The following is a 27,999-nucleotide window of genomic DNA, read 5'->3' on the forward strand; positions in this document are numbered from 1 at the left end:
CTCCATTCCCGATCCCTGCCCGCTCCACTCCCGATCCCTGCCCGCTCTATTCCCAGTCCCTGCCCGTTCCCTTCCCGCTCCGTTCCCAATCCCAGCCCACTCCATTCCCCCTGCGCGTTCCCTTCCCGCTCCATTCCCGATCCCAGCCCGATCCAGTCCCGCCCCTTTACGGGAGCCCCGCCCAGGCCCCGCCCCCTCAAGCCCCGCCCCCCGCGGGTCCCTTTCCCATTGGCTTCCCCTCCAGGCCCCGCCCCCGCAGGTCCCCTTCCCATTGGCTCCCCCTCCAGGCCCCGCCCCCCGAGGGTCCCTTCCCATTGGCTCCCCTCCAGGCCACGCCCCCTTCCGCGGGCCCCGCCTCTAGCCCCGCCCATTACCCTTAACAGCCCCGGAACGTTTATGGCGGGGCCATGCCGCACGCCGGACCATTTAACCACTTCCCCGGCTCCCTGAGGATGGCGGCCGCGGATTGGCTCCGATTCCCGTCACGTGACCCGGGAGGCTCCCGGGAGGCGCTTCCGGCCCATCCCGCTCCGCCGGCGGCTCCTGGGAATCCCGGGAATCTTGAGGGGCCCGGGGGTCCTGGGGCTCCCCCACCGCCCTGACCCTCCCCCTGTCAGCACCGAGGGTCTCCTCGAGCCGCCCCATCCGCTCCCCTCTGCAGCCTCCTCCCCACAGCCCCGGTCGGGCCCTGAGGGAGAAGGGGGGGCCCTGTGAGGGTCTCTCCCCCTGGCCGCATCGCTCTCCGTGCCCAGAGAGCCGCCGCCACCCCCAGGTTATGTCCCCGCCTGCCCGGGTGGGACCGCACAGACCCTCCCTGGCTTTCCCACCCCGGCCCTGCCGCTGTTCCCGAGGCTCCCCCCCGTTTTTCCCAGTGAGTTTTTCCCAGTGAGATTTTTCCCAGTGGGTTTCCCCCGCCTTCCCCTCCAGCATGGAGTTCGCCGAGCTGATCAAGACCCCCCGAGCCGATAACGTGGCGCTGCACCGCCCGTTCCACCCGGCCGTGGAGGGGACGCTGTGTCTGACCGGCCACCACCTCATCTTCTCGTCCCGGCGGCACGACAACGCCGAGGAGCTGTGGCTGCTGCACTCCAACATCGACTCTATCGAGAAAAGGTGATGCTCCCCTTTCTCCCTGCCTGCCCATCCCTAATGCCTTGTCTCGGGGTTGGGAAGCGGTTGGAAAGGCTGGCTGGCACCTCAGCTGTCCCAAATCCAGGCGTGGGGAGCAGGAAGGATGCTCTGGGCATGGACGTTGCCTTAAGCTGTGCCACGGGAGGCTCGGGTTGGGCATCAGGAGGAATTTCTGCACAGAAAGGGCGATGAAGCATCGGAATGCCAGGGAGGTTTGGAGTGCCTGCCCCTGGAGGTGTCCAGGGAAGGACTGGAGGTGGCACTCAGAGCTCTGGGCTGGGGACAAGGTGGGGTCGGGTGATCCTTTTCCAACCTCAGTGATTCTCTCAGCGCCCAGGGCAGGGTTCTGCTTTTGTTTGGATGTTCATGTTTGATGTTGCATCTCAAAGGTTGAATTTTTGCCACAGAGTCAGAGCCTTTTCACCCCTTTTGCTCTGTGTTCGTTGTTCAGTGGGTTCATCTGCCCCTGCAGCCCTTTATAAACGGTGCAGCTTCCTGCTGTGCAGAGAGATGGAAATCAGAGCACTGCTGCAGGGGTTTGCTTTGTGTCACCCACCAAAACTGCTGGCACAAGTGGTCTCTGGACTTGCTCAGCTCCAAATCAGTCTCCTGCTGCTTGACAGCATCGTCCCTCCCTTCTGCAGCTGCTTGTGGGATCAATAACCCTGTAACAAGGTGCTTTTTGTGGTAAAGCTGAGTCCTAGCTGCAGAGCTCCATATTTTTTCTTGCCCATCCCCTTTTTATTACAGAGACTTCAGAGATTTATCCTTTCCCCCCTCATTTGTGCCTTACCTGTACCATTGTCCCTCATCAAGGTCTGCCCCACCTCACCTGGTCATTGTCTTCTGCTCCCTCTCCTTGGTCCTTTTTTCAGCTTGATGGTAATACTTCATTTTTGTATTAATTACAAAATCCTTCCTCTGTTTTTAATGCCTGCTAAGGAAATCTGGTAGAACAGAATCCCTTTCTGCCAGCAAGACTGGAACATTCAGGCAGCAGAAATTAAAAAAAATAGAGTCTGGAATGGGGGAGTTGCTGGGTGCTGATTAAGTTTGTTCCTGATTTCCCTGAGTGTTTCTGAGAGAGGAAAGGAGCCGAGGGGTGGAAACCCCAGGGAATTTCTTCCCATGCTCAGTCCTCAGAGTGGTTTGGCCTCACCCCTGTTACTCCTTGTACTAAACCAGCCATAACCCCATTTTGAAAATTAATATTTACAAGCCTTTCTTTCTGTTTTAAATTTTTTTTAATGAGTTTAGCAGCAGTTCTGGTGTAAGTTAATCCCAAATAATCAAGGAACATGGAGCTCTGAGGAGGGAGTAGTGCACTGCTGGCTCAGGATGTGCTTTACAACAGCTTTACTCTGTGTGCAGATACTCTCAGCCCTTATTTGCCAGAGCAGACCCTGAAAGTTGTTTTGTGTGAGTGTAACTGCAGTGAAACTTGGCATGTAAAGGGATAACAGGAATTTCTCCACGCTGGAGAGAATAACAAGACCCCCAAATCAATGTAGATTTTAGGAAGATCCAGTTTGGTGCTGCTTCAGGTTCTTAGTGCACAACGTTGTGCCAGGTGCAGAAAATCTCTTGTCCCATTTAATTCTATGAAGGTTTTTTATACAAAGTGGTGTTTTCCCTAAGTATCAGAGGATCAAACTCTGCTCCTTGAACTTTTGTAGCTCTTTAAGTGACTGAAATATGGCTGATGAGGGCTCTGAGCTGCTTTGTGAACAGAGACTTTTCTGGGGGATAAGACCTTCACTGCCCTGAGGTCTCCAGAGCAAATCATGGCACTGCAGGTGTCAGACACCAAACTTTCCTGTTAAATCATAAATCCCAGAAGGGTTTGGGTTGGAAGGGACCTTAAAGCTCATCTCATTCCATGAGTAGGGACACCTTCTACTATCCCAGAGTGCTCCAAGCCCCGTCCAACCTGGCCTTGAGTACTTCCAGGGCTGGAGCAGCCAAAGCTTCTCTGGGCACCCTGTGCCAGGGCCTGCCCACCCTCCCACTGGTGTAATATTTGTCATGTAATAATACCTCCACTCCCTGCCACAGCCAAAGGATGGAATAAATGGACATAAAACCAAACTTGCAAATGGCGAATAATGAGTTTTAATAATGTGATTTATGATTTAACGGGTTTGTTTCTTTATTTTCTTGTAAGGTGCTGCTGCAGGCAAACTGCCACTAATGGGATTTTGCCTTGTAGAAAGAGCTGTGGCACTTCTCTTGCCTTAGAGGATCCTGTTTTTATGGGACTCACTTCCTGTCTTGCTGTAGGTTCGTGGGCTCCTTGGGCACCATCATCATAAAATGCAAAGACCTGAGGATTATCCAGCTGGACATCCCAGGGATGGAGGAGTGTCTGAACATCGCCAGCTCCATCGAGGTGAGGAGTTACCATCAGTCAGAAAACCTGCAGGTCTTGAGCTCACCTCAGCCTTAACAGCTTTTTTTTTTTCCAGTTAGGAAGGTTTTCATTCATGTTTTGGAAGGCAAAGGAGAATCTGGAATATTTCACAGGGGGTTGTGGGGTATTTCCCAGAGGTTTTGGACTCCCCATCCCTGGAAGTGTCCAAGGCCAGGTTGGACGGGGCTTGGAGCACCCTGGGATAGTGGAAGGTGTCCCTGCCCATGGCAGGGGGTGGAATGGGATGAACTTTAAGGTCCCTTCCAACTCCCACCTGTGATTCCATGATTTCTCTTGCCCACACAGGCGCTTTCCACCCTGGATTCAATCACCCTCATGTATCCGTTCTTCTACCGGCCCATGTTTGAGGTCCTGGAAGATGGATGGTCCTCTTTTCTGCTGGAACAAGAGTTTGAGCTCCTCAGTTCAATGGTGAGTGGGATTTGAGGGATTTGCCCAGGCACTCAGATATTCTGTGAACTCTTTCACCCAGCAGTGGCTGGACTGGAAATCCTGGATGGTTAAAAATCCATCTGGTGCCTGGGTGAGAAGTGAGCCTTGTTGAAATATTCCCTCTGTAACATCAGACCTTTGTTTGCTGTTTCACCTTGTACTAGTGGAGGTTTGAGGCCTTTCTCAGGAAATCACAAAGGTAGGGAATGTTTTTGGCCTTTGGGGATGGTTCTCTAATTGGAAGAACAAATTGAAATCCTTTGGCCTGGCTTTGTTGTACTTAACTTTGATCTGGAGTGGAGTGAGAATAATCTTTGTCAAACCCTTCTTTGAAATGACATTGGTTTTAAAAAGTTGCTCTTTAGGAGGATGACAATGAAGATGCCCAGTTTGAAGCACTTTTTCCTTTAGTTGATGCTGGGGAAATATTGAGGAGGTTCAAAAAGCAGGAAACTTCCAGTCCTCTTTCTCCAGGTGCTCTTGAGTACATTGATATTGTTTTGGTACCTGGAGGGTAGCAATTCTTGTGGCATTGCCTGTTGTGTCTCTTCTTCAAATTTCCTTTTAGGATGGCTGGATTTGGTAGAGTGGGAACTGTCTTGGGTGCAGGAACCTGGTTTAATAATTCCTTAGATTTGCATCTCTGTGTTCCAGGCCTTTGTTTCACATCCACTCTGTGCTCTTGCTCCATCAGCTCAGGTTTCTGAGCCCACAGCCATTAGTGCAGCATCCAAGAACATTGATTTTTTTTTTTTGTTTGTTTTAATTTGCTTTTATCTGCAGCCCAGCTTGTCTGCAGCCTGTATCACTTCCTGGCTATGAGCAATAACTGAATAATGTGATCAGCTTGACCAAATCCAGTTGATGAAATCACCAGAAAATTAAAGGGGTTCAGAGGCCTTGCTATTTCTGTCTCATGATTAAAGCACTCTCATGTGTCTTATCTTCCTCTGTCTTCCAGAGACAGACCAACTGTCTGTTATCATATCCAGCACATGGATCCATTGATGTGCTGCTTTCTTCCTTATTTTTCAGGGATTTAAGACTGCATTTGTCAATCTCTTGCCTTTCTGAACATACTCTCCTTTGTAAGAATTACATTTAAAAACCTCATTGCCTTTTAGCACCACGTTCCCAGGGCAATCATTCATTCCTTTAAAATCTCCACATCTGGCAGCTGTTGATTTATTCTTGGCTTTTCACCCAAAACCTCACATTTTGAACAAAATGGTGTCAAAAGCCACCTTCCAATGATTTACATCTGCTGAACAACAGATAAATGTCTTGTTGACCAAATAAGTCTTGTTCTGTAATGACACTGCCTTGTGTGACAGGCTGGAACAAGGAAATGGCTGATTTAAATCTTTCTCCCAGAAGTCAAATGAGTAAAATTCCAAAGGTTCCTGCCTCTGCTAAATCATCCATCTGGATCTGTACCCTCCCCAACAGGGTAAGAAGTCAAAAACTGGATTTCACCCACCCTACAGCTCTAGTACTGTGTTAATTCCACATTTATCTGCTACAGGAGAGTTGTTTTCAGACATGGACACACTCTCTAATGGCAAAGTGAAGTGTAAAAGTTAATATTTATTTTTAAAAGTTCGTCAATACATTAAATATTTAGATAATATAATATGTAATTTGTATTCTTCACTGCACAGTGAGGGGCTGAGTGGAATTCAGAGTATGTGCAGGGGGTTCATATTTTCTCTGAGCAGTCAGAGGAGAGCCAAGAGGTTTCTCTTCTGCCAAATTCCACAACTGCAGGACACTGCAAACTAACTCTGGAAATTCATTATCCTAAAATGAAGTGGAGAGGCCATGAGAAGTTTGTACACTGGCAGTGTAATTAACAAAAAGATATTTTGTTGCCAAGAAAATCACTTACTTCATTCTCCTTTTCTTTCCCCCTTTATTCCTTTTTCTTTCATGTTTTCTTTCCCCCCTTTTTCTCTTGTTTTCTTTCCCGCGGTTTTCTCTTGTTTTCTTTCCCCCTTTTCTCTTGTTTTCTTTCCCCCACCTTTTTTCTTTCCCCCCTTTTTCTCGTTTTCTTTCCCCCGCCTTTTTTCTTTCCCCCGTTTTTCTCTCCCTGTCTTTTTCTCTCTTTTCTTTCCTTCCCCCTCCCCCTTTTTCTCTGTTTTCTTCCCCTTTTTAGCAGGAAAGATCTCAGGGTTCTGAACAATTCAGTTGTGCTTCATGTTTGTATTGGAGCTTCTTTTAAAAAGCAGAACTTTCTGTGTTTGGGCTCAGGTTACAGTGGTACTTGTGAACCATATTTTGCTCTTTCCGGACAAGCATCAACTTTTACATCTGTTCTGTTGCTTGTCCATGCCCAATCTGATCCCAGCAGGGCTTGTTCCTTGGGAATGGCCTCTGGCATTGCTGCTTTGCAGGATCTCCCAAGGTCCACGCTGGGTTCTTGACTTTTTTTTGAGGCCTGTTGGCAGAGCTTGACTTGTGTCCCAATGTTTTGTGGAAAACAACAAACAATCTCCTGGCAATTACAAGTTTTAGGAGGAAGGATAGCTTGGGCATTTGGGAATCAATATCTCCATAAACTAGTATCAGGACAAGAAAAGTAGAAATCTAAGAGTTGATCCTGTCCTGGGTTTAAGAATCACTCCTTTCTTTGTTCTTTGGAGTTCTCTCCCTTTCTGCTCAGCCCTCATCCTTTTGCTGCTTCTATCCTTAGCTTTTTTTGATTCCTAGAAGCTCAGGTGTCTTGCTGGGAGGATTCAAGGTTCACTTTGCACTCCCTGAGTTTCACACAGCACAATTACCTGGTGATAGCTGAAGGTGAGGTCCCCCTTCATCCCTTTCCCTGCAGTCCTTCTGCTTCCTCTGCTGCTGCCTCCCTCTTCCAATTACCTGTGGCCCTTTTTGCTTCCAAATTCCAGCCAGGCCTAGGCTAAAGAGAGTTGATTGGGGCAGTCTGGAGCTCTCACTGCAGAGGTTAACGGGATCTCTGCAGCAGGAGCTGTTGGAGGGAAGACAAATGGTGCCAAGTGCTGCCAGGCTCCTCCTCCTTCCCATGGAAATGACTCTGGGCTGACATAATGGGATCATCTGTCTCTGGTGTAAACGGGGAGGAGAGCAGGTTGTGGGCAGGGTTGAATTACCACAGTGGGAGATGAATCAGGTGCTGCTCTTCCATTCCTTTCCATACCCGTGGTGCCTGTGACAGCCAGTCTCAAACATTCCACAGAGTTCTGGTTTTGCCTTCTCCCATCGTGTGGCAGTGAGGCTTTTATCAGTTTGGTATTCCAGATCCATGCATATTTTTTCACGGTAATCAAATTGCACAACATCCTATGTAAATTAACGTAGACACCCCAAAAGTCCTATTAAAATCCCATTGTTGGTGCATTAAAAGCTGGTGCTGTGACCAGCCACATCCCTTTTGTGACCCAGAACCTTTCATCTCTGCTCATAACACGATGGCCAGAGGCAATTTGACTTGGCATCTGGGACAAGCTCTGCTTTTTATAAAATGGAGCTGTTCAGAGGAGCTGTTTGGAGGCTAATGAATAATGAAATAAGGTTGTGGCAGGGATGGTGCAAAACTGTCCAGCTGGGTTCATGCACAAAGGCAGCAATTGCTGCTATTGATGCTGGTATTTATTTTTTCCCAGCATCTTTCTTAGGCTGCCACCAAAAAGGACAGTTTTCCTGTCTCCGAGGCCACACATCCCATGCCTTGGAGCTGCTGCTGATGAAACAGTGTTGTGAGTCAGATCGCCTTGTTCAGCTGATGGAAAGGCTTCATTGCCAGAAAACATTCCTGAATTGATCCCAGTTTTCCACTGGACCAGTGAGCCAGTCAGGTGGATTTATATAAGCAGGTAGCGATCAGGAGTGTGGCAAGATATAGTAAGGATCTGGAAGAAAGGAATTCTGATCAGAGATGTGCAATTCATGCAAATTCAACCAACAGACTTGAGTTGGTGTAGGTTTTATGTGTTTTGTCACAGCCTAATTTGGCTGCTGTGCTCTTTTCTCACTTTGTCCTACCTGCCTTATCCCTCTGCCTTTTTGTCTGCCTCAAACTTTGTTTGAACTCAGATGAGCAGAGGTTTGATGGATCTCTCTGGGGTCTCTCCCTGCTGCAGAATCTCCACGTTGACCTTTTTCCCTGAGCTGAAGCCAAGGCTTGTGTGTGACCCTGGGTATCAGGTAGCTGGAATTCTCATGCCAAGTGCCTGTGAGGTGTCACATTCAGCCCTTCTTTCCCAAGGCTTTGGCTGTTGGAAGCTGGAGAAGTTACGAAGCAGGAGCTCATGATGAGCCCTCGGTGCTGGGCTGCTTCCAGAAGGTGCTTTTGGAGCAAGAGCTGCAGCTGAGCCCACAGAAAAGAACCAAGCTGGAGATGTTTAAATTGAAATTTTAACCTCAAAGCAGCTTCAGCATCTGGAGTTGGTGGAAATTCTTGCCTTTCTGGGCCATCTTTGTCTTGTGAACTCTTATTTCAGTACAGGTGGAAGGTTGGGCCCATATTCCCTGTACCTAAACGAACTTGTTGTGAGAATACATTTCTCTGTGGGGTTTCCCCTTGCTGTCTGCTGTGCCTGTGAAATAATTTAAAGCCACAGTCACCCGTTTCTGCCCACGTGGGCTTATTTTGTGCAGTTTGAGGATGTGGATAAACCAGAGGGGGAACTGTTGTTCAAGACCCAGAGGCACCTGATCACTGTTCCATTGCTTACAAGCTTTATCTGCACTCTGAGGAATGAGCTTCTGGGAGCTGCTGCAAGGAGATGATTGCAGGGAGCACCAAGGGATGTGCTGGAAAACTTAATGGGTCAACAGCCCTGTAAATGGATGCTTAAAGGACAATTTGTGGTGCAAATGGAACAGATCACAAATGTGACTCCGTGTGTGCTTTATCCTGTGCATGGAAGTCTTTCTTCCCTGTTACCTCTCCCATACAACAAGTTTTCTGACAAAGCTGTGTTCTGGTGTTTTTCAGACCAATGAATGGCGTCTGAGCTGTGTCAACAAGGAATTCTCTGTGTGTCCCTCTTACCCTCCAGTTGTCATTGTCCCCAAATGCATCGATGACGAAGCGCTCCGCAAAGTTGCCCTGTTCCGCCACGGCGGCCGCTTCCCAGTGCTGAGCTACTACCACAAGAAAAATGGGATGGTGAGCTGGGCGTGAGGGGTGGTTGTGCTTGAAGGAGGTGTGGGAATCTGTTTTATGCTCTGGAATTAACAGAGCTCCTGGTTTATTTTCCAACTTCCTCAGTGAAGCTGGGTCTGGGTGATGGAGTGAGTAATCTCCATCCTAGAAATAGCCCTTAATCTGCTTGTTTGGGAATGTCATGGCAGGAGCTTGCTTACAGCACTAAGAGCAAGATGGGGCCTGTAAAGCCACTGCTGGCACCCTGACTGGCTGTGCCTGCCAAGAGTTTTCATGGAAAGGATGGCAGGAGCCACATTGTCCTGTCTGTGAGCGGTGGGTCCTTGTCACAGCTGTGGTGACAGCAGAGCCAGCGCTGCTTCTGCTGTGTGACTGTGCAGGGAGGAGCAGGGCAATCTGTTCTCTGAGCCTGGCAGGGTAACTCGATTCAGGAGTAACAAAGTCTTGGTCTTGCACAGACTTCCTGACAAGCCAGAATCTAATGGAGTGGCTGATACGTTGTAATTAAGAAATGCACTGTATGAGACTGTTGGGTAATTGTGTCTCTTGCCGTTGTAACCAGTTCTGAGGGTGCTGGGGTGGCCAACCTGCAGCTTTTAAACTTGATACAGTCTCCTCAAATGCTTTAATGCCTTCTCCTGTGACCAAGATTCGTAAGCCTTGAATTTGAACTGTGTAGTCTGACTCAGAAGTACCTTGGGGTTTTCTTTGCTTTGCTTTAGAAGCAGCCAACCGCCTACTCCATATCGGTTGTGCTTTTTGCTTTTTCTCAGCTCAACAGAAAACCATCAAAGGAAGATTTTTCCTCTATTATCTCTCCAAACTGTGCATGTTTCAGGTGTGAGGAGTACAACAGTATTTGGCTCGGAGTGTTGGAGTTGTGACAGTAAAGCTGTCACTCTCATTGCCCTCCTGCCTCTGAGTTCTCAGCTGTAGCTGGGGTTGCTGACTGGCTGCCCTCACATTTTAGTTACGATTTGAGCTGCTGGGGTGCTTCTGAATTGAAAGGCATTTACTAAAGAGAAATCTCAGCTCATCAGTCTGTGGACTTGAGGTTTATTAATCCATCCATGGGTTAAAAATGTCACCTTTAACTCACGAACAATTCAAGCGTTTTAAGAACAGAGTTGGGAAGGGACTTTGAAAATGACAATCCTGAAAGAGTTGGTTTCATAGAATCACTGGATGGTTTTGGTTGGAAGTATCCTTAGACGCCATCTAGTTCCAATTCCCTGCAGTGGGCAGGGATGCCTCTTACTGGATCAGGCTGCTCATGGCCCCATCAAACCAGGCCTTGAACACTTCCAGGGATTTATAACACTTCCAGGGTTTATGAAGGAGCCATCAGCAGGAAGGCAGCTCGGTAGTTCACAGAGATGGTAGTTGAGGCATAACTGAAGGGATACAGCCTCTAAGATGATGCCTGGAATTTAAAACTTGCCCAGCCAAATGATTGCTGGATTCAAGGATTTCTGGTTCACTTTTAAATACCTTCAGTCCTTGCGAGGGATCAAACTTAAAGCAACCCAAGTATTCAGGGCAAGGCTTGATGCTCAAGTGCATGGTGCCTTTCAGTCAGAATTCTCTCCACTTCCAGTGCCTCACTGATGGTTTTGTGTCTCCCCAGGCGATGCTGAGGAGCAGCCAGCCCCTGACGGGCACCAACGGGCGGCGCTGCAAGGAGGACGAGAAGTTGATTAACGCCACGCTCCGCTCGGGCAGGCGCGGCTTCGTCATCGACACCCGGCCTTTGAATGTTGCCCAGCAGGCCAGGGCCAAGGGAGGGGGCTTTGAACAAGAAGTCCACTACCCCCAGTGGAGGAGAATTCACAAATATATTGAGAGGTGGGTGAAATCAGGCTCTCCCCTGAGCTGGGCTGTGTCGGGTCGCACTGGCAGAGCAGTGATACCTCCACAAAGTCCCTTCTCTTTTAAGAAGAGTTGTATATTCTGCTTCCTGGCAACAGGGTTGTGTTCCTTCTATGGCAAAACCAGGGTATGTGGATGATAAGGGGATTTTTGGTTTGGTTCCTTGTTCTGGGCAACCTGCTGCAGGTGTCAGCCATCAGGCATCATCCCCGTGCTGTTCCTTTTCCTGAGCATCTTTAGCCACACTCCAGCCTTCCTGTGTTCCCCTTTGCACAGGAAGGAGCAGGTACCTTGCCAGAAAACTTCTGCAGGGGAGGATTTATTCTGTGGCTGTCACACTCCTCTTGTCCAGAGGATTTGGCCAGAGAAGCTGTGGCTGCCTCATCCCTGGAAGTGCTCAGGGCCAGGTTGGATGGGGCTTGGAGCAACCTGGGATAGTGGAAGGTGTCCCTGCCCATGGCAGGGGGTGGAACGGGATGAGCTTTAAAGTCCTTTCCAACCCAAATCATTCCATGATTCTGTGGTCCAGTACTTTTCACTGGACATCTAATATGCTTCAGTCATTTGCAGACCAGTTACTGAATCAAACAGACTAAAAGTCTTGCCTTGTTCAACCTCCCTTAAGCCTTAATTTTGGGGAATCCTTCTGCACAGACCTGCAGTAATATTACTGGAGCTGTGGGCCAGCTCTTGAGGAGTTCAATAAGGAATTTCCTGGCAAATACTTGAAGTGTTTAGTTTTGCTTCTAAAGATTTTATGTGAACTTAAATTTGTTGCTGATTATTTACAGCATCAGAGAGAGGAGAATGAATAAACACAATATACAAACCCTAAATAATCCATGTCCTCGTTCCTATGCTACTCCTTGTGCTTTCAACAATATTTTCCTTTCCCCAAAGGTTTAATATCCTGCAGGAGAGCTTCATCAAGCTGGTGGAAGCTTGCAATGACCAGTCACACAACATGGACCGCTGGCTCAGTAAACTGGAAGCTTCCAACTGGCTCACTCACATCAAGGAGCTGCTGACTGCAGCTTGTCTGGCTGCTCAGTGCATTGACAGGTAAATCTCCTGCAGAAAGTCTTGGGTTGCTCATTCACTGGTTACAGATTGCTCATTAAATACCTCTGGCAGCATCAATAACTGCCTGCCGTGATCTGGTTCACTTGTACCCATGGAAGAGTCTGTTTCCTCATGGTGAAGGAATGTTCCTCCAATAAATCAGGAAGAGGGAGGAAACCTCAACTAAGAAAAGGTTTTGGATCGTGTGGTTAAGGTATATTTCTGTGTCTGTTGCAGCCAAGCTAATTTAGAGAGTTTTATTGAAGGTTTGGGTTAAAATGAGCCCATCTGAAATGGTGTTTGATGGCCTGGAAAAGGGGACACAGAGTTGTTGTTTTCTTTCTTTAAGAAGTCTTTTTTTTTTTTTTCCTTTTCAGCTGCAAATTTCCAATACCACACCTCACTTCCAGAGGTTAAAACAATGTCATCTCCTTGTTTTCCCCAGAAACTGGTCCAGTGCTTTTACCCTCTTGTATTTTTATCCCCACATCCCTTTCCAAGCAATCCTGCTCATCCCTTCTAAGTGCTTGTGACCTCTTTTAACCTGACATCTCTTTCACAAATGCTGCTGACTCAGCTGACTCGTGTTCAGACCTCAGAGGCAGTGCTTGCTGTCAGGTGCCAGGGTTTGTAAGGCCAGATGCAGCAATCTACATGGGTTTTATCTGTGGCTCTGGGTGGGAAAAGCCCATCCCAAAATTCAGGGAAAACCTGCCTTTTTATAGGAGCTGGGGAATGTGTTCTGCAGGCACACGAGCAGCTGAAATGCAGTCTCAGTGGTGAAACAGCAGTGCTGCATTAAAATGGGAGTTCTGTGCTTTTTGAAAGCTCTGACAGTGCTGCTTTCATTACTGCCTGTGCCAGGAAAGGATTGCTCTGGATCAATAGTTTTATCTGGAATTCTTTCCTGCAAGCGTGTAATGGGAAAGATCAGTGATGAAATCCTTCTGGCTTGTTGGGACACTGGCTGATTTCATCATTTTTAACCTCAGCTTTGCTTTTTCTGTTTACCTGGAGCCATGGCAGGTCAGTTCCAGGTGCCTGACCTGCCTCACTCTGAGCCTGGAGGTCAGAGCTGGGCTGGCAAGGAGAGTTCTGTTGTATTTTCCATGGGGAGGGAATGGCTGGGACAGATCCTTCAGCATCTTAAGGGCCTGAAAGATGAAAGGGGAAAATAGTGTTAGAAAATTAGTGTAGGGAGGGAAGGTTTTGATTAAAGATTAGGGAGAAACTCTGTATTATAACAGTGGGGAGGCCCTGGCACAGGTTGCCCAGAGAAGCTGTGGCTGCCCCTGGACTCCTGGAAGTGTCCAAGGCCAGGCTGGACGGGGCTTGGAGCAACCTGGGCTAGTGGAAGGTGTCCCTGCCCACGGCAGGGGGTGGAATGGGATGAGTTGCACTTCCAAGCTGTAACTCAAAGGGTGCCAATCCCAAAGAGTGAGACCCACAAAGGAGATCTCACCGTGCACCTTCTGTCAGTGTGGGAAAGGGTCTGGATTTCCAGCATGCTCAGCAACTGAGCCTTAAGTGATGCAGAGCTCAAGTTACTGTTGGGGAGTATCCAGGTGAGATCCATGTGGGATCCATGTGGGATGGGGCTGCAGTGGTGGTAAAGAGCCAGCAAAACCTCACCACTGTCAACACTGGTGTCCATGGGATGTAATGGCATCCACTGGGATGGGTTCTGCTCATTCACACTCTTATCTCTTCCCACCTTTTTGTTTCCCAGGGAAGGTGCTTCAGTGCTAGTCCATGGCAGCGAAGGAACTGATTCCACGCTCCAGGTCACTTCCCTGGCACAGATCATCCTGGATCCAAGGTGCAGGACCATCCGTGGCTTCGAGGCTCTTGTAGTGAGGGAGTGGCTGCAGGTAAGAAATACCCTGGACAGAACAACAGCTTGTTCCAGAGACACTGGGGTTGGGAAATAGCCTGAGGGGCAGCCAACAGGTTGGGCCTTGTTGCAGCCCTGCTGAGTGTGAGTGTCCTTTGTCCTAAAGAGCAGCATCATTACCTGAGTCATTTGTCCTTCTGGCGCTCCTGCGGCCTCTGCCTCTCATGGCAGGTTTTTGATTTTGGGGCACTGCCTGTTTTGTGGGCTCAGGGGGAACATCTCTTATCAAGAATGGTTTGGGTTGGAAGGGACCTTAAAGCTCCTCTTGTTCCAACCCCCTGCCATGGGCTGGGACACCTTCCACTAGACCAGGTTTTGTCTTTTCCATCTCATTAGATAAAACTGTTCAGTCTAAACCACAAAACCTGAGTTGTGCTGTTTGTACCTTTGCAGTCTGGTCCTCCAGTGCACCCACCCCAGCTTGTTCCTGCTCACAGTCTCTGATCAAACACAGCCTGAGAAAGGCAGGGAAAATGGTCACAGAGTCACAGAACCATTTCAGCTGGAAAATACCTTCCAGGCTGTCAAGTCCAACAGCACTGCCAAGGTTACCACCGACCCATGTCCCCAAGTGCCACATCCACGTGGCTTTTAAATCCCTCCAGGGATGGGGACTCCATCACTGCAGCTGTGCCAGGGCTGGGCAGCCCTTTCTATGAAGAAATTCTTTCTAACATCCAATTTAAACCCCCACTGGTGCAACTTGAGGCCGTTTCCTCTCATCCTGTCCCTGTTCCTTGGGAGCAGAGCCCGACCTGCCCCTGGATGCCCCCTCCTGTCAGGGAGAGCCAGAAGATCCCCCCTGAGCCTCCTTTTCCCCAGGCTGAGCCCCTTTCCCAGCTCCCTCAGCCGCTCCTGGGACTCCAGCCCCTTCCCCAGCTCCATTCCTTTCTCTGGACATGCTCCAGCCCCTCAGTGTCCTTCTTCTTTTAGGAGGGGCCCAAAACTAAATCCCAGAATTGAGGTGCCCCAGCAGTGCCAGCAGAGGGATAATGGTTTCTAACAGCTTGTTCTGGCTGCCTGAGCAGCTGCATGGACAGAACTCACACTGAAGTGTTTTTTCCATGCGTCCTCACATCCCATTCCTCTGTGTGTGTTGCTCTCCCTGATTCCCACCAGGCTGGCCACCCTTTCCAGCAGCGCTGTGCCCAGTCAGCCTATTCCAACAGCAAACAGAAGTGGGAGGCCCCGGTGTTCCTGCTCTTTTTGGAATGTGTGTGGCAGATCCATCGGCAGTTCCCCTGCTCCTTCGAGTTCAACGAGCAGTTCCTCATCATGCTGTTTGAACATGCCTACGCTTCCCAGTTTGGGACTTTCCTGGGAAACAATGAAAATGAAAGGTTGGTGAGGACGCTTGACTTGAATCCTTTAAATGTTGGGCTGACTTGGACTAAAAGTCACGGAATCAAGGAATGATTTGGGTTGGAAGAAGCCTTAAAGATCATCTCGTTCCAACCGTCTGCTGTGGGCAGGGACACCTTGCATTATCCCAGGTTGCTCCAAACCCCATCCAGCCTGGCCAAAAATCTCCACCCATCACCAGTTTATTTAGTTTCTCACAAAGAAACTCCTCCATAAAAGAATAACCAGCTGGAGTTTGATGTGAGTCACAGCTGTGGGAAGCAGACTTGTCCATGCAGGCCTGGAGGAGGAGGAGGTTGAGGCAGGCAGAGGCCACAGCTGGGAATTCTGTCCCTCGCCTGTGAGGGAGGAACGTGACTCTGTAGCCTGGTGGTCCTGCCACCCCCAGGGGCAGCCCTGAGTGGGGCTGCTGGCTGTAGCAAACAGAGTGAAGGACTGGAGCTTCCCACAGCTGCCAGGGAGGTTAAGACTCCTGTTTTGAGCTTGGCAGTTCTGCCCTCAGGACTCCTGGCTCCAGTAAGCCCATGGCTGATGGTCTGCTGCTGAACTGAGGACCACTGGACAGGAAAGGAAAAACAGAAGTGATACTCCAGAGAAGGAAGGCAATTTAAAGCTTCCTGTAAACCTCTCTGTCCTTAAAGTAATCTGGGCTTAGCAGAGACTCTGCTGCCTTCTGCAGGGCTGCTGAACCAGTCATCTGCAAAACCAAGTTAGACTTGAAACCAATAAGCTGAAATTTGGAGGAGTATTGAATGTTACATGTAATAACCTGCCTGTCACATCTGGGCACATCAGCCTGGGAGCACAGACAGGGGTTGAAGTCTGATGTTTATCTTGTGCTGTCTGAAGCACTCGCAGGAGTGGTGAATCTGCTGCCTGGCTGGCAGTTCAATTTGCCAGTGCAGGCAGAATGAGGCTTGCTGCAATCCAAGGCACAGGGATCCCTGTAACTGCTGGAGGTGGGATTGCCCCAGGAAAACAGCAGTGCTTGCTCCATGTGCTCAGTTCCTTGCTGCCACCAGAGGGACCTGTCAGACGTGCCCATTCCAGCAATGACACTCCTTTTATGTGCTCGAGAGTTCCATTGCCATCCTTCCCTGATGCTGCCCTGCCCCACTTCCAGCTCTACCTTAACACAGGAGCCTGATCCCTTTCCAAACCTGGCACTCAAAGCGTTGTGAGGAGGTGACTGATTCTTCACCTGGACAGCAGGCAGCCAGCTTACAAGTGTTATTTCCCCATCTTTTATTCAAAACTAATTGTAATCAGCCAGGTTGAGTAAATTGCTTTAGGTTTACGCCCTGTGCTACGATGGTGAAGGCATTAACCTGAATTATCTGGGGGAGTAGCACATAGAGAAACTCGTGGCTGTGTGGTTCTGACAAAAGGAGCCTTTACAGATCCAAGTGTATAAAACTGACTTGTTCCTGTGGGTTTCTTAGGGCTAAACTGAAGCTGCCTCAGAAGACCATGTCCCTGTGGTCCTGGGTGAACAGGCCTGAAGAGCTGAGCAGGTTCCAGAACCCTCTTTATGAGGCCAACAGCCTTGTCATCTGGCCCTCCGTGGCCCCACAGAGCCTGCAGCTCTGGGAAGGTGAGCCAGGTTTGCTTTCCCTGTTGCAGCCAGTATCTCTTTTGTGATTATTTGTCAGACTTCATTGCTGCCCATTCTGGAGAATCCATGTGCAGTGGGTTCCCTGCTGCAGGAGCTTTCCCCATCCCATGGGTGCTGAGGAGTCCATGACAGTGACACAAGCAGGCTGCCGTGGCTGGGTGGAGACTGAAAATGGAGTGGTCTGATAAGTACAGGAGGAAAAGAGAATGAACCCCCTTCATTTTCCTTTAATTATCTTGTTTAATAGGATGGTGAACTTGGAGAGGAGGGGGGGAAGCTCTTTAGGGGGGAGGGAGAGGGAAGGAAGTGTGAACTGTGTGCACACTGTAAGTCCTCTCTTACTTGAGAGCTGCTGGAATGTGAACAACCTTCATGAATTCCTCCTTGTTTCAAGAAACCCTTGTCACCTGGGTGTCTCTGGGCTTCCAGGTGTCTTCCTGCGGTGGAACAGGCCTTCCAGATTCCTGGAGGAAGCCGAAGAAGAAAGGATCAACATCATCAAGTACAACAAGGAGCTGCAGGCCAAGGTGAACGCGCTGAGGCGGCAGCTGGCGGAGTTGGAGACGGGTGAGGAGATGCAGGAGGAGCCCTGAGCTGGGCTTTGCCTCAGGCCTTTGCTTTCCAGCCCCCTTTACGTCGAGGAAGAAACGTGGAAAGTGCATGTTCTGCTGAGCCCTTGGGTACAGCTGACCCTCCCACTGCTGAGCCCTTCACTCCACAAACCTCCCTGCTTTTTGGGGAGGGGTTTTTGTTTCGTTTACAGAAGACACAGCTGGGCACAATGTCCCCTCTTGGCAGCTTTTCTGTCTCACAGTTGGGTACAGTGTCAGCAGGAGCTGGAACTCGTTACCTCCAACTGTGTGGATGACCAGGATGGGCCAAGAGACAGGATGTCTCCAATTTATTTTGGACTTTTTCTGGTTTTGTTGAACACTCACAGGATTCAAATAGAGAGTTCTGTATAGATAAGGTAAAGGCATTTTGTCTGGAAGCACCTTTTGTCTCCTACAGTCGGTAAGGCAGCTTAGTTCTTTAATTTCCTAGGAAAACTAGAAATTGTTAAAATCAAATTACAGGTTCTGCCAGTCTACACAACACTCTCAGTAGCCTTCACATATCACACTTGGGGTTTTGTGTTCAGCATTGGCTTGGGGGCAGGAAGTTAAATACCAAACCAGAGCAAGACATTTCAGTGCAATACAGAATTGAAGTAGGGATTCTGCTGCTAATGTTTAAGCCATGACCTTCAGGTGGAATTGTCCCTCGTGGGCAAGGATCTCCTAAGGAATAACAAACTTTTTTTATTCTGCCTGGAAAACAAAAAGGTTTAGTAGTTGGTGGGGGTGTCCAGTTGCAGAACAGGGCTCGGAGCTGTCCTTTAAACCAGAGCCAAGCTGCCTTCTTGGGAATTCCAACCCTCCTGGCTGGGTTTGGACACCTGGCCAGCTTCACAGCATTGCCAGGGTGCAAGAGCAGCACTTCATTCACAGCTCAACAAAACACTTTCGTTGCACCTGATGTGCTTTTCCCTCTTGTGCTCTTATGCCCATGTTGTGAAACCTCAAAAGCAGCAGCTGGAAGTTCAGGTGACCTCACAGATCTGCTGCAGATGAAGGGGCCATCACACTACAAAAAATATTAAGAGTTTAGATGATTTGTAGCTGCTAAAACTACATAAAGACTTTAGGGATAAGCTTTTTCCCATTTAACTTTGTATTTTGTAGCTTCTCTTTCTGTTTCTGTGGCTTCAATCTGCTTTTTATAAAATCAGAGTTCTCTCTAGTGATTTTTTTTCCTCCTTTAAAAAGACAGGTAGGAGTAGGTCCGAAATACTCAGAGGCATTTTTTTTTAGCTTGATTCCATGGGTAGCTGTACAGGATTGGGAAAAATTGAATTAACAGCAGCACATGTGGCTGGGATTATCTCGAAAAGAGCTTCCTTTTAGCCTGGTTCTGCTGGAACAAGCAGAGCTACAGTAGGTCAGTGGTGTGATCCTTCTGGAAAGTGTTCAGCTTCCAAGTTCATGGAATGAAGCTGCCTTTATTTAAAAGCCACTTCACACCAATTTGTGTGAAAATGCAGGATCTGCAGTTGTACAAGTAGCTGGGGAGGAACCTGCAAAAATCATGTAGCCACTAAGTATAGCCTAAGAAAATTCTATCATCAAGAAAATGATATAAAATTATGTGATAGTGGTCAAGTGCTACCTTAATACCTCTTCAGTCCTTATTTCCTTAATTATTTCCTTCTTGCCTAAGCTAAACTTAGCCCTGAAGTCCTTTGGCTTAAAAAGTAACAAGATCCCTTTTAAACCATTGCTTGCTTAAGGCAGAAGAGTGATTTCCCCCTGCTTGCAATGCCAATTTCTTTTTAGGTTTGGAGCCGTGTTCCCTAAATCCAGTCTGACACAGGGAATGCTGCTCAGGGTGGCCAGGAATCTGCTCTGCATGACAGGGGAGGCACAACTGGGCTGTTCCCTCCTCCAAATCCAGAGATTCCTCTGGGTATGTTGCTCATACAAGCCCTTAAAATGATTGTTCACCCGTTGAAATGATGTCTTTGGGATCTGCACCTGCCTGGGTGGTGTTTCCCTACCCCATTCAGAATTTCTCCATCTGAAATCCATTATCCCCAGCCAGATGGGAAGGATTCAGAAGGCACTATTTTCCCTGTAATAGACTACACATAAAACACTCCTAAAGGTTATGCAATTCCCTAACACAGTAATTATAGATTGAGCTAAATAATAGAGAAGCAGAGAGGGTTTTTTTGGATCTAATTGCCTGGCTGCTCCAGCCTCTCCTGCAAACTGCAGGCATCCGAGGAAATTGGGAAACCAGCTGTGCCAGCCAACAAAAGGCAGCACATTCCCTCTGAGCTGGCATCAATTTCAGCCTCCACTTGTGTTGAATCCGCACCCAAGCGCTGTGTGTGCCTTGGGAATGTGGATCCCAGCCTTCCTGTGGCAGTTTATTCCACAATTCCGGGGCTGGGCAGCACCTTGTCCCTGCACAGCTTCTGTGGCACAGGCCTGGGAGGGCTGGCAGGAGACGGAGTGGGGATGGGTGGTGGTGTAGGCTCTCCTGGGAGAGGACACATCCCAGAGCTCTCCTGCCAGGCTGCTCCCATGTTCCCACTGGACTTTCCCATTCCCAGTGCTTCCCAGGCTCCAGACTCACAGCAGAGCACTCCCATGCTTTGCTTTGCTGCTTGCCTCTCCCCTATTTAATCACATATTTAATATCACTGATGGGTTTGCTCCTCTCAGAGGGGGATCCCTGCCCCGTGACACCCTTTTTGCAGATTCCCTGTGTCTTCCTGAGCTGTGGCAGTGCCCAGCTCTGGCTCCTCCTGTGCCACTGCCTTACGCCCTCACTGCCACCCCACTCCTGCTCTTTTGCACACAATTTGTGGTACAAGCTGGACATTGAAAGCCCCATCTCCCAAGTTTTCGGGGAAATCCACAAGGACACTCTGCCATTTACCAAAAAAAAAAAAAAAAAAAGAAGGGAAAAGGAACTAACTTGCACAGTTTTCATAAGGGAAATACGAAATATGTACCTTCACTATTTTGATTGTATTGATTAACTCTTGAATGTGGCGCTGGTTTTGACGTGCACTTTTGTCCCTGTTGCATAGGATCCAATTTCAAGTTGCACTGTACAGCGTTCTTGGTGTCTCCTGTGCGCTTTGCTAAAGCCTCAGGCAGTGCTGTCGTTGTGTGAGGGGTGAAGTGTCTGCCAACACTGCCTGTGTTTGTCACAGCAGCACTGTGTGACATGTGCTGTGTGTCTGTTCACTCCTGCCAGCTCAAGTGACGAGCGCGCTGCTGTCCCAGCATCTGGAACTGCTCTTTGGACTTGGCTGCTGCGTCAGTCTTGATTTTTTTCCTGTACACTTTGAAATGGCAGGGCTGGGAGTTGTGTGCTGGTGTTAGGTAATTGCTGTCTGTGTACAGAATCCCAGCTGCTGCGGTGTGGAATTTACTGCAACAAGAAGAAAAAAAAAAAAGTAACAAAGCTGAGGAAAAAGAAGATGATGGCTCAAGGTTCAGCCATTTGGGGGAGCAAAACAGATACAAAGTGGCTGTAAACTTTGCTGTAGATATGTTGAGACAATAGTAGATGTGTCTGTTTAAATTAAAACCTTGAAGACTAAAAAGTTCTTTAATTACACTGCTGAATCTTCTTTATTAGCGTGGCCTTCCCTTCCCACAGGAGCGGTGTGGGTGGGTGTGACTTGGATGAAGCTTTTGATTGAAGTTTTAGCTCTTTTCAGCTCAATTGTGCTTTATTTTACAGCTGAACAGGCCCTGTGGTGGTAGAAAAGGGGTAAAAGGAGAAGGGTGAGACCCTGAGGCTGGGAGGGGCTTGCAGAGCTCTGCGCTCACAGTTTTGGTCCTTGGACAGCAGCTCTCCACATGATGGATTAACAGTTTGATTATCCAAGGTTTTATACTGGTATTGATCTTTTTACCCTTGTATTGATCTCCCCAAAGGAAGAAGGGCAGGGGTGTTCACAGGGGAGGTGTTTGGAGTGAAGCAAAGAAGGTGGATGCTGATAGGACAAGGGGAAGTGAGTGGTTTTAAACAAAACCAGGAGACCTTTAGATGAGATACTAAGAATAAATTCTTCCCTGTGAGGGTGGGGAGGCCCTGGCACAGGGTGCCCAGAGAAGCTGTGGCTGCCCCTGGATCCCTGGAAGTGTCCAAGGCCAGGCTGGATAGGGCTTGGAGCAACCTGGGATAGTGGGAGGTGTCCCTGCCCATGGCAGGGGGTGGAATGAGATGATCTTCAAGGTCCCTTCCAACCCAACCCATCCTGTGACTGAAGTCCGTCAGTGACTGGGGTTACAGTTACCTGTTGGTTTTAGGGCAGGGGGTGCCCTAAAATTGGTGCCAGGGGAAGGAACACAAAAACCACAAACAGCTCCTGGGAAATGGAGGCTGGGAACTGTGGGAACTCCTGAATCTCTCCTGGCTGGTGAGTCAGGAGGCTGGGAACTCCTGGGCCGTCTGTTTCCCTGTGGCATCACTGTGGTCTCTGCAGCTCCTGGGGAAGGTGATGAGTTTTTGTGGCTTTCGGGGTTTGAGCAGATGGAGACTGGGGCTGTTTGTGCTGCCCTGCAGCCTGTGCAGCCCAGGAGATAACACAGGGACGGGTGCTGAAGGTTTTGATGTACAAAGATTGATACTCAGCCACTATTTGTGCAAAAAGTCCCAGCTGAAACAGAGTAGGTCTGTTTTTAAATATTCTCAGCAGTGATCAGGCAGTCTGATTTGGGTTAGACTTTATTTTTGGAGGGGAGGGAGAAAATAACTAAAGAATCATAGAACAGTTTGGGTTGGAAGGGACCTTAAAGCTCATCCAGTTTGGACACCTCCCACTATCCCAGGCTGCTCCAAGCCCATCCAACCTAGCCTTGGGCACTTCCAGGGATGGAAAATCCATCTGAACAAGTGTTGAAATTTTTCTTTAACCTTTTTTTGAGTCTGTTGGATTTTTCTCTTGGAGCTCCTAAGTGTTTTTGCTTAGTGCCACCATAGGAGTCTCTTCCATGCTGCCTGGTTTTGCCCTGAGCAGTGAGAGAGGAAACAATGAGGAGGAATTCCTGTTGCACTGGATGTAACTGGGGATGCTGGGCTGTGCTGGGCTGCTCACAGCCTCCCCTGCTGTGCAAATGTCACCACAAGCCCCTGGCATTTGTCTTTCAGAGCTCTGATTCTCTCTTGGGAGGGTGTTGCTGGTGGCTCTGGATGCTTTATCTGATGCTGCAGGTCAGCTCATGGAGGGTTTTGCTCTTAAAACTCCAAATCTTCTCCCTCAGGATCTTAAAATCCTGGCAGACATCCTGGGCACTGCACAGATGTAGTTACACCGCTAAAAACAGTGCAGTTGCTAAAATGAGGTTTCGTACAGTTAGTTGTAACCATTTACATGACCAGTTTGCACATCCCAGTTGGTACTGGTCCCACAGAGGGGACGATTTCAGGGCTGAAAGGTGTAGCCTGTGGTCGCTGTGTGAAGGAAAAAGGCTCTTTTTGCAAGTGGCTCATTCAAAGGTTCAAGAAAGAAAGGAAATCTGCTTCCTGCTGCTCTTTCCTGTCATGGAAAGCATTTGTTGGGATGCCCCAGCAAGGTAAGTGCAGCATTTCTACAGGGAATTTTCTGGGTTTGGCTTTTAAGTCCTTGGTGGTATGAAATAAAACTTTGTGGCAGGAGTAAGGGCTGTTTCAGAGTTTATTTGGGGCTTTTTTGAGCAGAGAACTGCTTGCCTTCAAGTCTGTACTGTGCTCCATCTCATCCCATCCATTTCTTGGGGTTCAGCTTGAACACTTCCAGGGATGGGGCAGACACCCATCAGTTATTTTGGTGACAAAGCAGCACTTTGTACTACAGTGGGGTAAAGACAGGGCTCTGGTTTCTACATTTCCCTCAGTCAGGGAATGAAAAAACCCCACAAACCTGTGCCTTACTGGGAAAAAGATTTTCTTCCAGAGATCCTGAAAGGGACACTTGTGCAATATCAAGCCCATGGAATGTCCTGGCTGCACTGCCAGCAGTTGGCAATGCTGTCATTTCACAATGGGGAAGGTTGTGGCAATCCTGCATTAAAATTCTGTTCTGCTCTTCCCCACCTCTTTTTCCTCCTCACTTGTCCTGGTCCAGCTGTTTGTGATTCCACGTGGCACCAGGGATTGGAGAACTGTATGGAAAAGTGGCACAGCCAGGAGGGAAGAGCCCTGCAGGCTGAGTCAGCAGCTGGGGTGTTAAACGTGGCATCGATGCTTTGAGTAAATTAAGTCACAGGGAGGATTTGTAAAATGAAAACCCACATGGAGCTGCTGGAGCAAGTCCAGAGGAGGCCACAGAGCTGCTCCGAGGGCTGGAGCCGGGCTGGAACCAGACTGGGAGAGCTGGGGGTGTTCACCCAGAGAGGAGAAGGATCCAGGAAGGCCTCAGAGCCCCTTCCAGTGCTTAAAGGGGCTCCAGGAGAGCTGGAGAGGGACTTGGGACAAAGGATAGAGGGACAGGACACAGAAAATGGCTTCCCACTGCCAGAGGGCAGGGATAGATGGGATATTGGAAAGGAATTCTTGGCTCTGAGGATGGAGAGGCCGTGGCACATGGTGCCCAGAGAGACTGTGAGCTCAAAGAGGAAGAGGAGAGCAGGCACACCTCGACCCTTGGCACTGCCGCGTTACAGGAACCCTGCACTGACATCTCTGGGATTGTCAGAGGGACCAAAGGCAGCTGCTCTGCACCAATCCCACACCGTGGGCAGAGCCTTGTCCCCTGCAGAGCAGGGAACCAAAGGGACAGCACATCCCTGATGTGTCTCCAGGTGTCCTGAAAGGCTGGGAAGAGCTCCTTGCCCTGAGCTCCCCAAGCACGGTGGGTGGTGAAGGTTTGCAGGTTCAGCAGGGCAGAGGGCAGAAGAGGAGACCACAAAAGCCCTGTGTGTGGGAGGGAGATTGAGCCTGAGGCTCTGGGCGAGGCTGCTGCAGAAAGCTTTGAAGGAGCAGCACTTCTGGATGTGGATCCATGGCAAGAGAGAGGAAGGAGGCAGAGGTGGAGAGTGGGGAGAGTGACAAGAACACTCATGGAGCCCCTGGAGCGATGGTGCCGTGCGGCCTGTGAGAGGAAAGATATTGGAACATCTTCTGCTCTCTTCCCCTTATTTGTGTCTCCAGTATTCCCCCATTAGTCTGTTTCTGAACCTCAGCCTGGCTTGTCATGTTTGCAGTCCCTTGGACATGGATTTATGTTTAAAAAATACCCCAAATCAGACAACAAACCAACCCACAAACCCTTAAAATCCAGAGAACATGAAAAATACAGAACATACAAACTCCTCAGTAGCCTGTAACCCTCCCTCTCTCCCTGGAGCACATTTGGGGGCATCTGTTGACATGCAGGGAGATCCTGTGAGCAGGATTGGAACAGGCTGCCCAAGGAAGCCGTGGAACTGTTATCCTTAGAAGTATTCCAAAGGTGTGTGGATGTGGCACTTGGGGACGTGGTTTAGTGGTGGATTTGGCAGTGCTGGGGAATGGTTGGACTTGGTGATTTCAGAGGGCTTTCCCAACTTAAATAATTTGAGGACACACACAGGTGGGGACTGTCACAGAATCATAGAATGCTTTGGGTGGAAGGGACAATAAAGATCATCTCATTCCACCCCCTGCCGTGGGCAGGGACACCTTCCACTCTCCCAGGTTGCTCCAAGCCCCCTCCAGCCCGACCCGGTGAGTTACAGGTCTGTGCTGCCCACAGAGAAAGACACCCAAGGTGTCTTTGCTGCCCGCAGGGGTGTTCATGGGGGGAGTGTCTGTCTCAGCTGTTGTTGGAATGGCACCTGCACACTGCTCAGATGCCATCATCCTCCTGGGGTGGAGTTTTCCCCCCTTTAGGATTTTCTGCCTTCCCACGTTGACATTTTCCCTCTTGTCCCCTTGAGCTGCTGCCTGTCACATCCCGACAATCCAGCCTCTGTCCTCAGTTTCACCTTTCTTATCTCGCAGGGCTCTGTGCTGTTTCTCACAAGCTGGCAGCCTCCTCGGCTCAGGGAGGAGGGATTTCCAGCTGGGCTGTATCTATCTGGGAGGCCTTGGATTGCAGCTGAACCTTTGCTGGATGTCTCATTTTGCGCCAGTTTAGTGCTCCAGGTGCTTGGCTTGGTCCTGGGGGAGGGAACTGGGTTATGGAATCACTCCTGCTTCCCTGTCAGTCTGGGGCATCTGCCATCCTGGTGTGGTCCAGGTCTGGGAGAGAGCTTTACTTTGTGTCCAGGAAAAGGAATGGAGCTGGGAAGGGGCTGGAGCAGCAGGAGTGGCTGAGGGAGCTGGGAAAGGGGCTCAGCCTGGAGCAAAGGAGGCTCAGGGGGGACCTTGTGGCTCTGCACAACTCCCTGACAGGAGGGGGCAGCCGGGGGGGTCGGGTTCTGCTCCCAGGGAACAGGGACAGGATGAGAGGGAATGGCCTCAAGCTGTGCCAAGGGAGGGTCAGGTTGGACATCAGGAGGAATTTTTTCATGGAAAGGGTGGTCAGGCCTTGGCAGGAGCTGCCCAGGGAGGTATTCGAGTCCCCATCCCTGGAGATGTCCAAGGAATGACTGGAGGTGGCACTCTGCTCTGGGCTGGTGGCAAGGTGGGGATTGGTCACAGGTTGGACTCAATGATCCTGGATGTCTTTTCCAGCCTAAATAATTCTGTGATTTACATTGAGTCAAGTGATCAGATACAGTAAATCCACCAGTGCTCCATGCACTGCCCTTCCTGAGCAGAAAAATCCCTTTTGCCCAACTGCACGTCTCTGTCAGGGTTCTGGGAACAACAGGAACTTTTCTTTTTCCCTCTGCAAAATTCCAGGAGAGCTCTGTTTGCCCTCCCTGCAAGGCTGGATCCACAGTGCCCTTGTAAGAGCAGCCATGGAGCCTTGCTGGAGGCTCTTCCTTTCCTTCTGTTTGATGCAGACCCCTCAGCCTGGAGCAGGGATTGCTGAGATCATGATACGAGGGAGGTCTAAGGATGGATAAGGCTGAAGAGGACCATGGAAATCATTTCACTGTAAGAAGTTCTTCCCTGTGAGGGTGGGGAGGCCCTGGCCCAGGGTGCCCAGAGAAGCTGTGGCTGCCCCTGGATCCTTGGAAGTGTCCAAGGCCAGGTTGGACGGGGCTTGGAGCAGCCTGGGCTAGTGGAAGGTGTCCCTGCCCATGGCAGGCGGTTGGAACAAGATGATCCTTAAGGTCCATTCCAACCCAAACCATTCCCTGATTCCATGTAGTCCAACCTGGCTGCGGGTGGCTTTGAGACACCACCCGGGATTTGATGGCCCTTTAATTTGACCCTTCTTTGGAAGCTCCTGCTCAGTCTGTAGCAGAGGGATCAATTCTGCTGACGCTCCCACAGCTTTGCCTCCTCAGGAACTTTAAATGCGTTTTTTTCCCAGGCTCTGCAGTGCAACAAGAGGGTTCTTTGTGTTTCTTTTCCTCCTGGAGCTTTCCCTCTTTTTCAAGAGAGACATCTGCTCTGGTCAATGGTAATTAACAGGCCTTTCAAACTCAATTAGGCACTCGAGAGCCGGGAGCTGTGAGCTCTCAGCTTCCTCAGCCAGCAAAGGATTTTCCCCTCTGCAGCTCCTGTAATACCACGATTTTCCAAGATTTCCACATTTTGCCAGCTGAGCTTTTAATAACTGGCCATTTGTTAGTGTCTGGAATCCTTGGAAATAATGACCAGTCCTGCTTTGCTTGCTCTCTGAACAATTTCATTCAGCACTTTTTAAGAGGGAGAAAAATAAAACCAAAGGGAAAAAATACCAGCATCTGCCCCAACCCTGAACTGACTCGAATCTCAGACCCACAACAAATGCCAGGGGTGTTGTTTTGTTTTTGTTTTTTTTGCAGGCTTGACAACAAAACCATTCCATGACAACAAAACCCGAGTGTGTTTCCCCTTTGTGGAGGTGCATCTCAGGGCACTCAGGGCCGAAGGGTTTTTGTAGCGTCTGCTCCTGGCCCGGAGCTGTGCCCGTGTCCTGCCCAGCCGGGCGGCAGGGATGTGATTAATCGCTGCCAGAGGCGGTTGGCTCTGCCTCTGATCTCCAAGGCCAGGGAGATCTCTGTGTGTGCACTGCAGAGCTGGATTTTACTTAGCAGAGCTCTGGGAAAGGTTTTCCCCTCTCAGGAAATTGCTTTAACGTTCATCTTTGTCCTGAATGAAAATGATGACCTAAATATATCTATTTTTTTTGGTATGACATTTTTTTCTCCTTGATTTAGTTAAACCCCTCGGAGTGTTTCCTGTGCCTTTAACAACAGCATTTTAATATTTCAGGATTCCTTTTTGAGCTGCTGAGCTAAAGGTTCCAGCTCACTGAGCTGTGTGCTCACAGGGGCCTGGGATACTTTACGTGTCACATTTTCATGCTCTGGGCTCCTTCCCAAGAGCGTCCAGGAGACACTGAGCTGAGCTGGGTTCATGTAGGTGTGTAAGGAGGATCAGGGTGGTCAGAGCAAAGGCACCAGCACCTCCATGCTTGGTCTCCAGCATCCATAATCCAT

The 27,999-nt window shown here is 49.4% G+C and overlaps 1 protein-coding gene across 1 annotated transcript; it reads left to right on the forward strand.

Moving 5' to 3' along the window:
• The first annotated feature begins 473 nt into the window (after window positions 1-473).
• Window positions 474-21,109, forward strand: MTMR9 (myotubularin related protein 9). The gene is made up of 10 exons (XM_042032797.1): window positions 474-1,113; window positions 3,412-3,520; window positions 3,848-3,973; window positions 8,961-9,134; window positions 10,759-10,976; window positions 11,901-12,062; window positions 13,792-13,933; window positions 15,076-15,296; window positions 16,761-16,912; window positions 17,363-21,109. Exons 1-10 carry the CDS (start codon window positions 929-931, stop codon window positions 17,524-17,526), a joined length of 1,653 nt encoding a protein of 550 aa, XP_041888731.1. The 5' UTR covers window positions 474-928; the 3' UTR covers window positions 17,527-21,109.
• The last annotated feature ends 6,890 nt before the right edge of the window (window positions 21,110-27,999 follow it).

Source organism: Corvus kubaryi, unplaced genomic scaffold, assembly GCF_017639235.1.
Source record: "Corvus kubaryi isolate FWS band 111438036 unplaced genomic scaffold, C.kubaryi_AGA036_p1.0 37354, whole genome shotgun sequence".
NCBI classification, from domain to species: domain Eukaryota; kingdom Metazoa; phylum Chordata; class Aves; order Passeriformes; family Corvidae; genus Corvus; species Corvus kubaryi.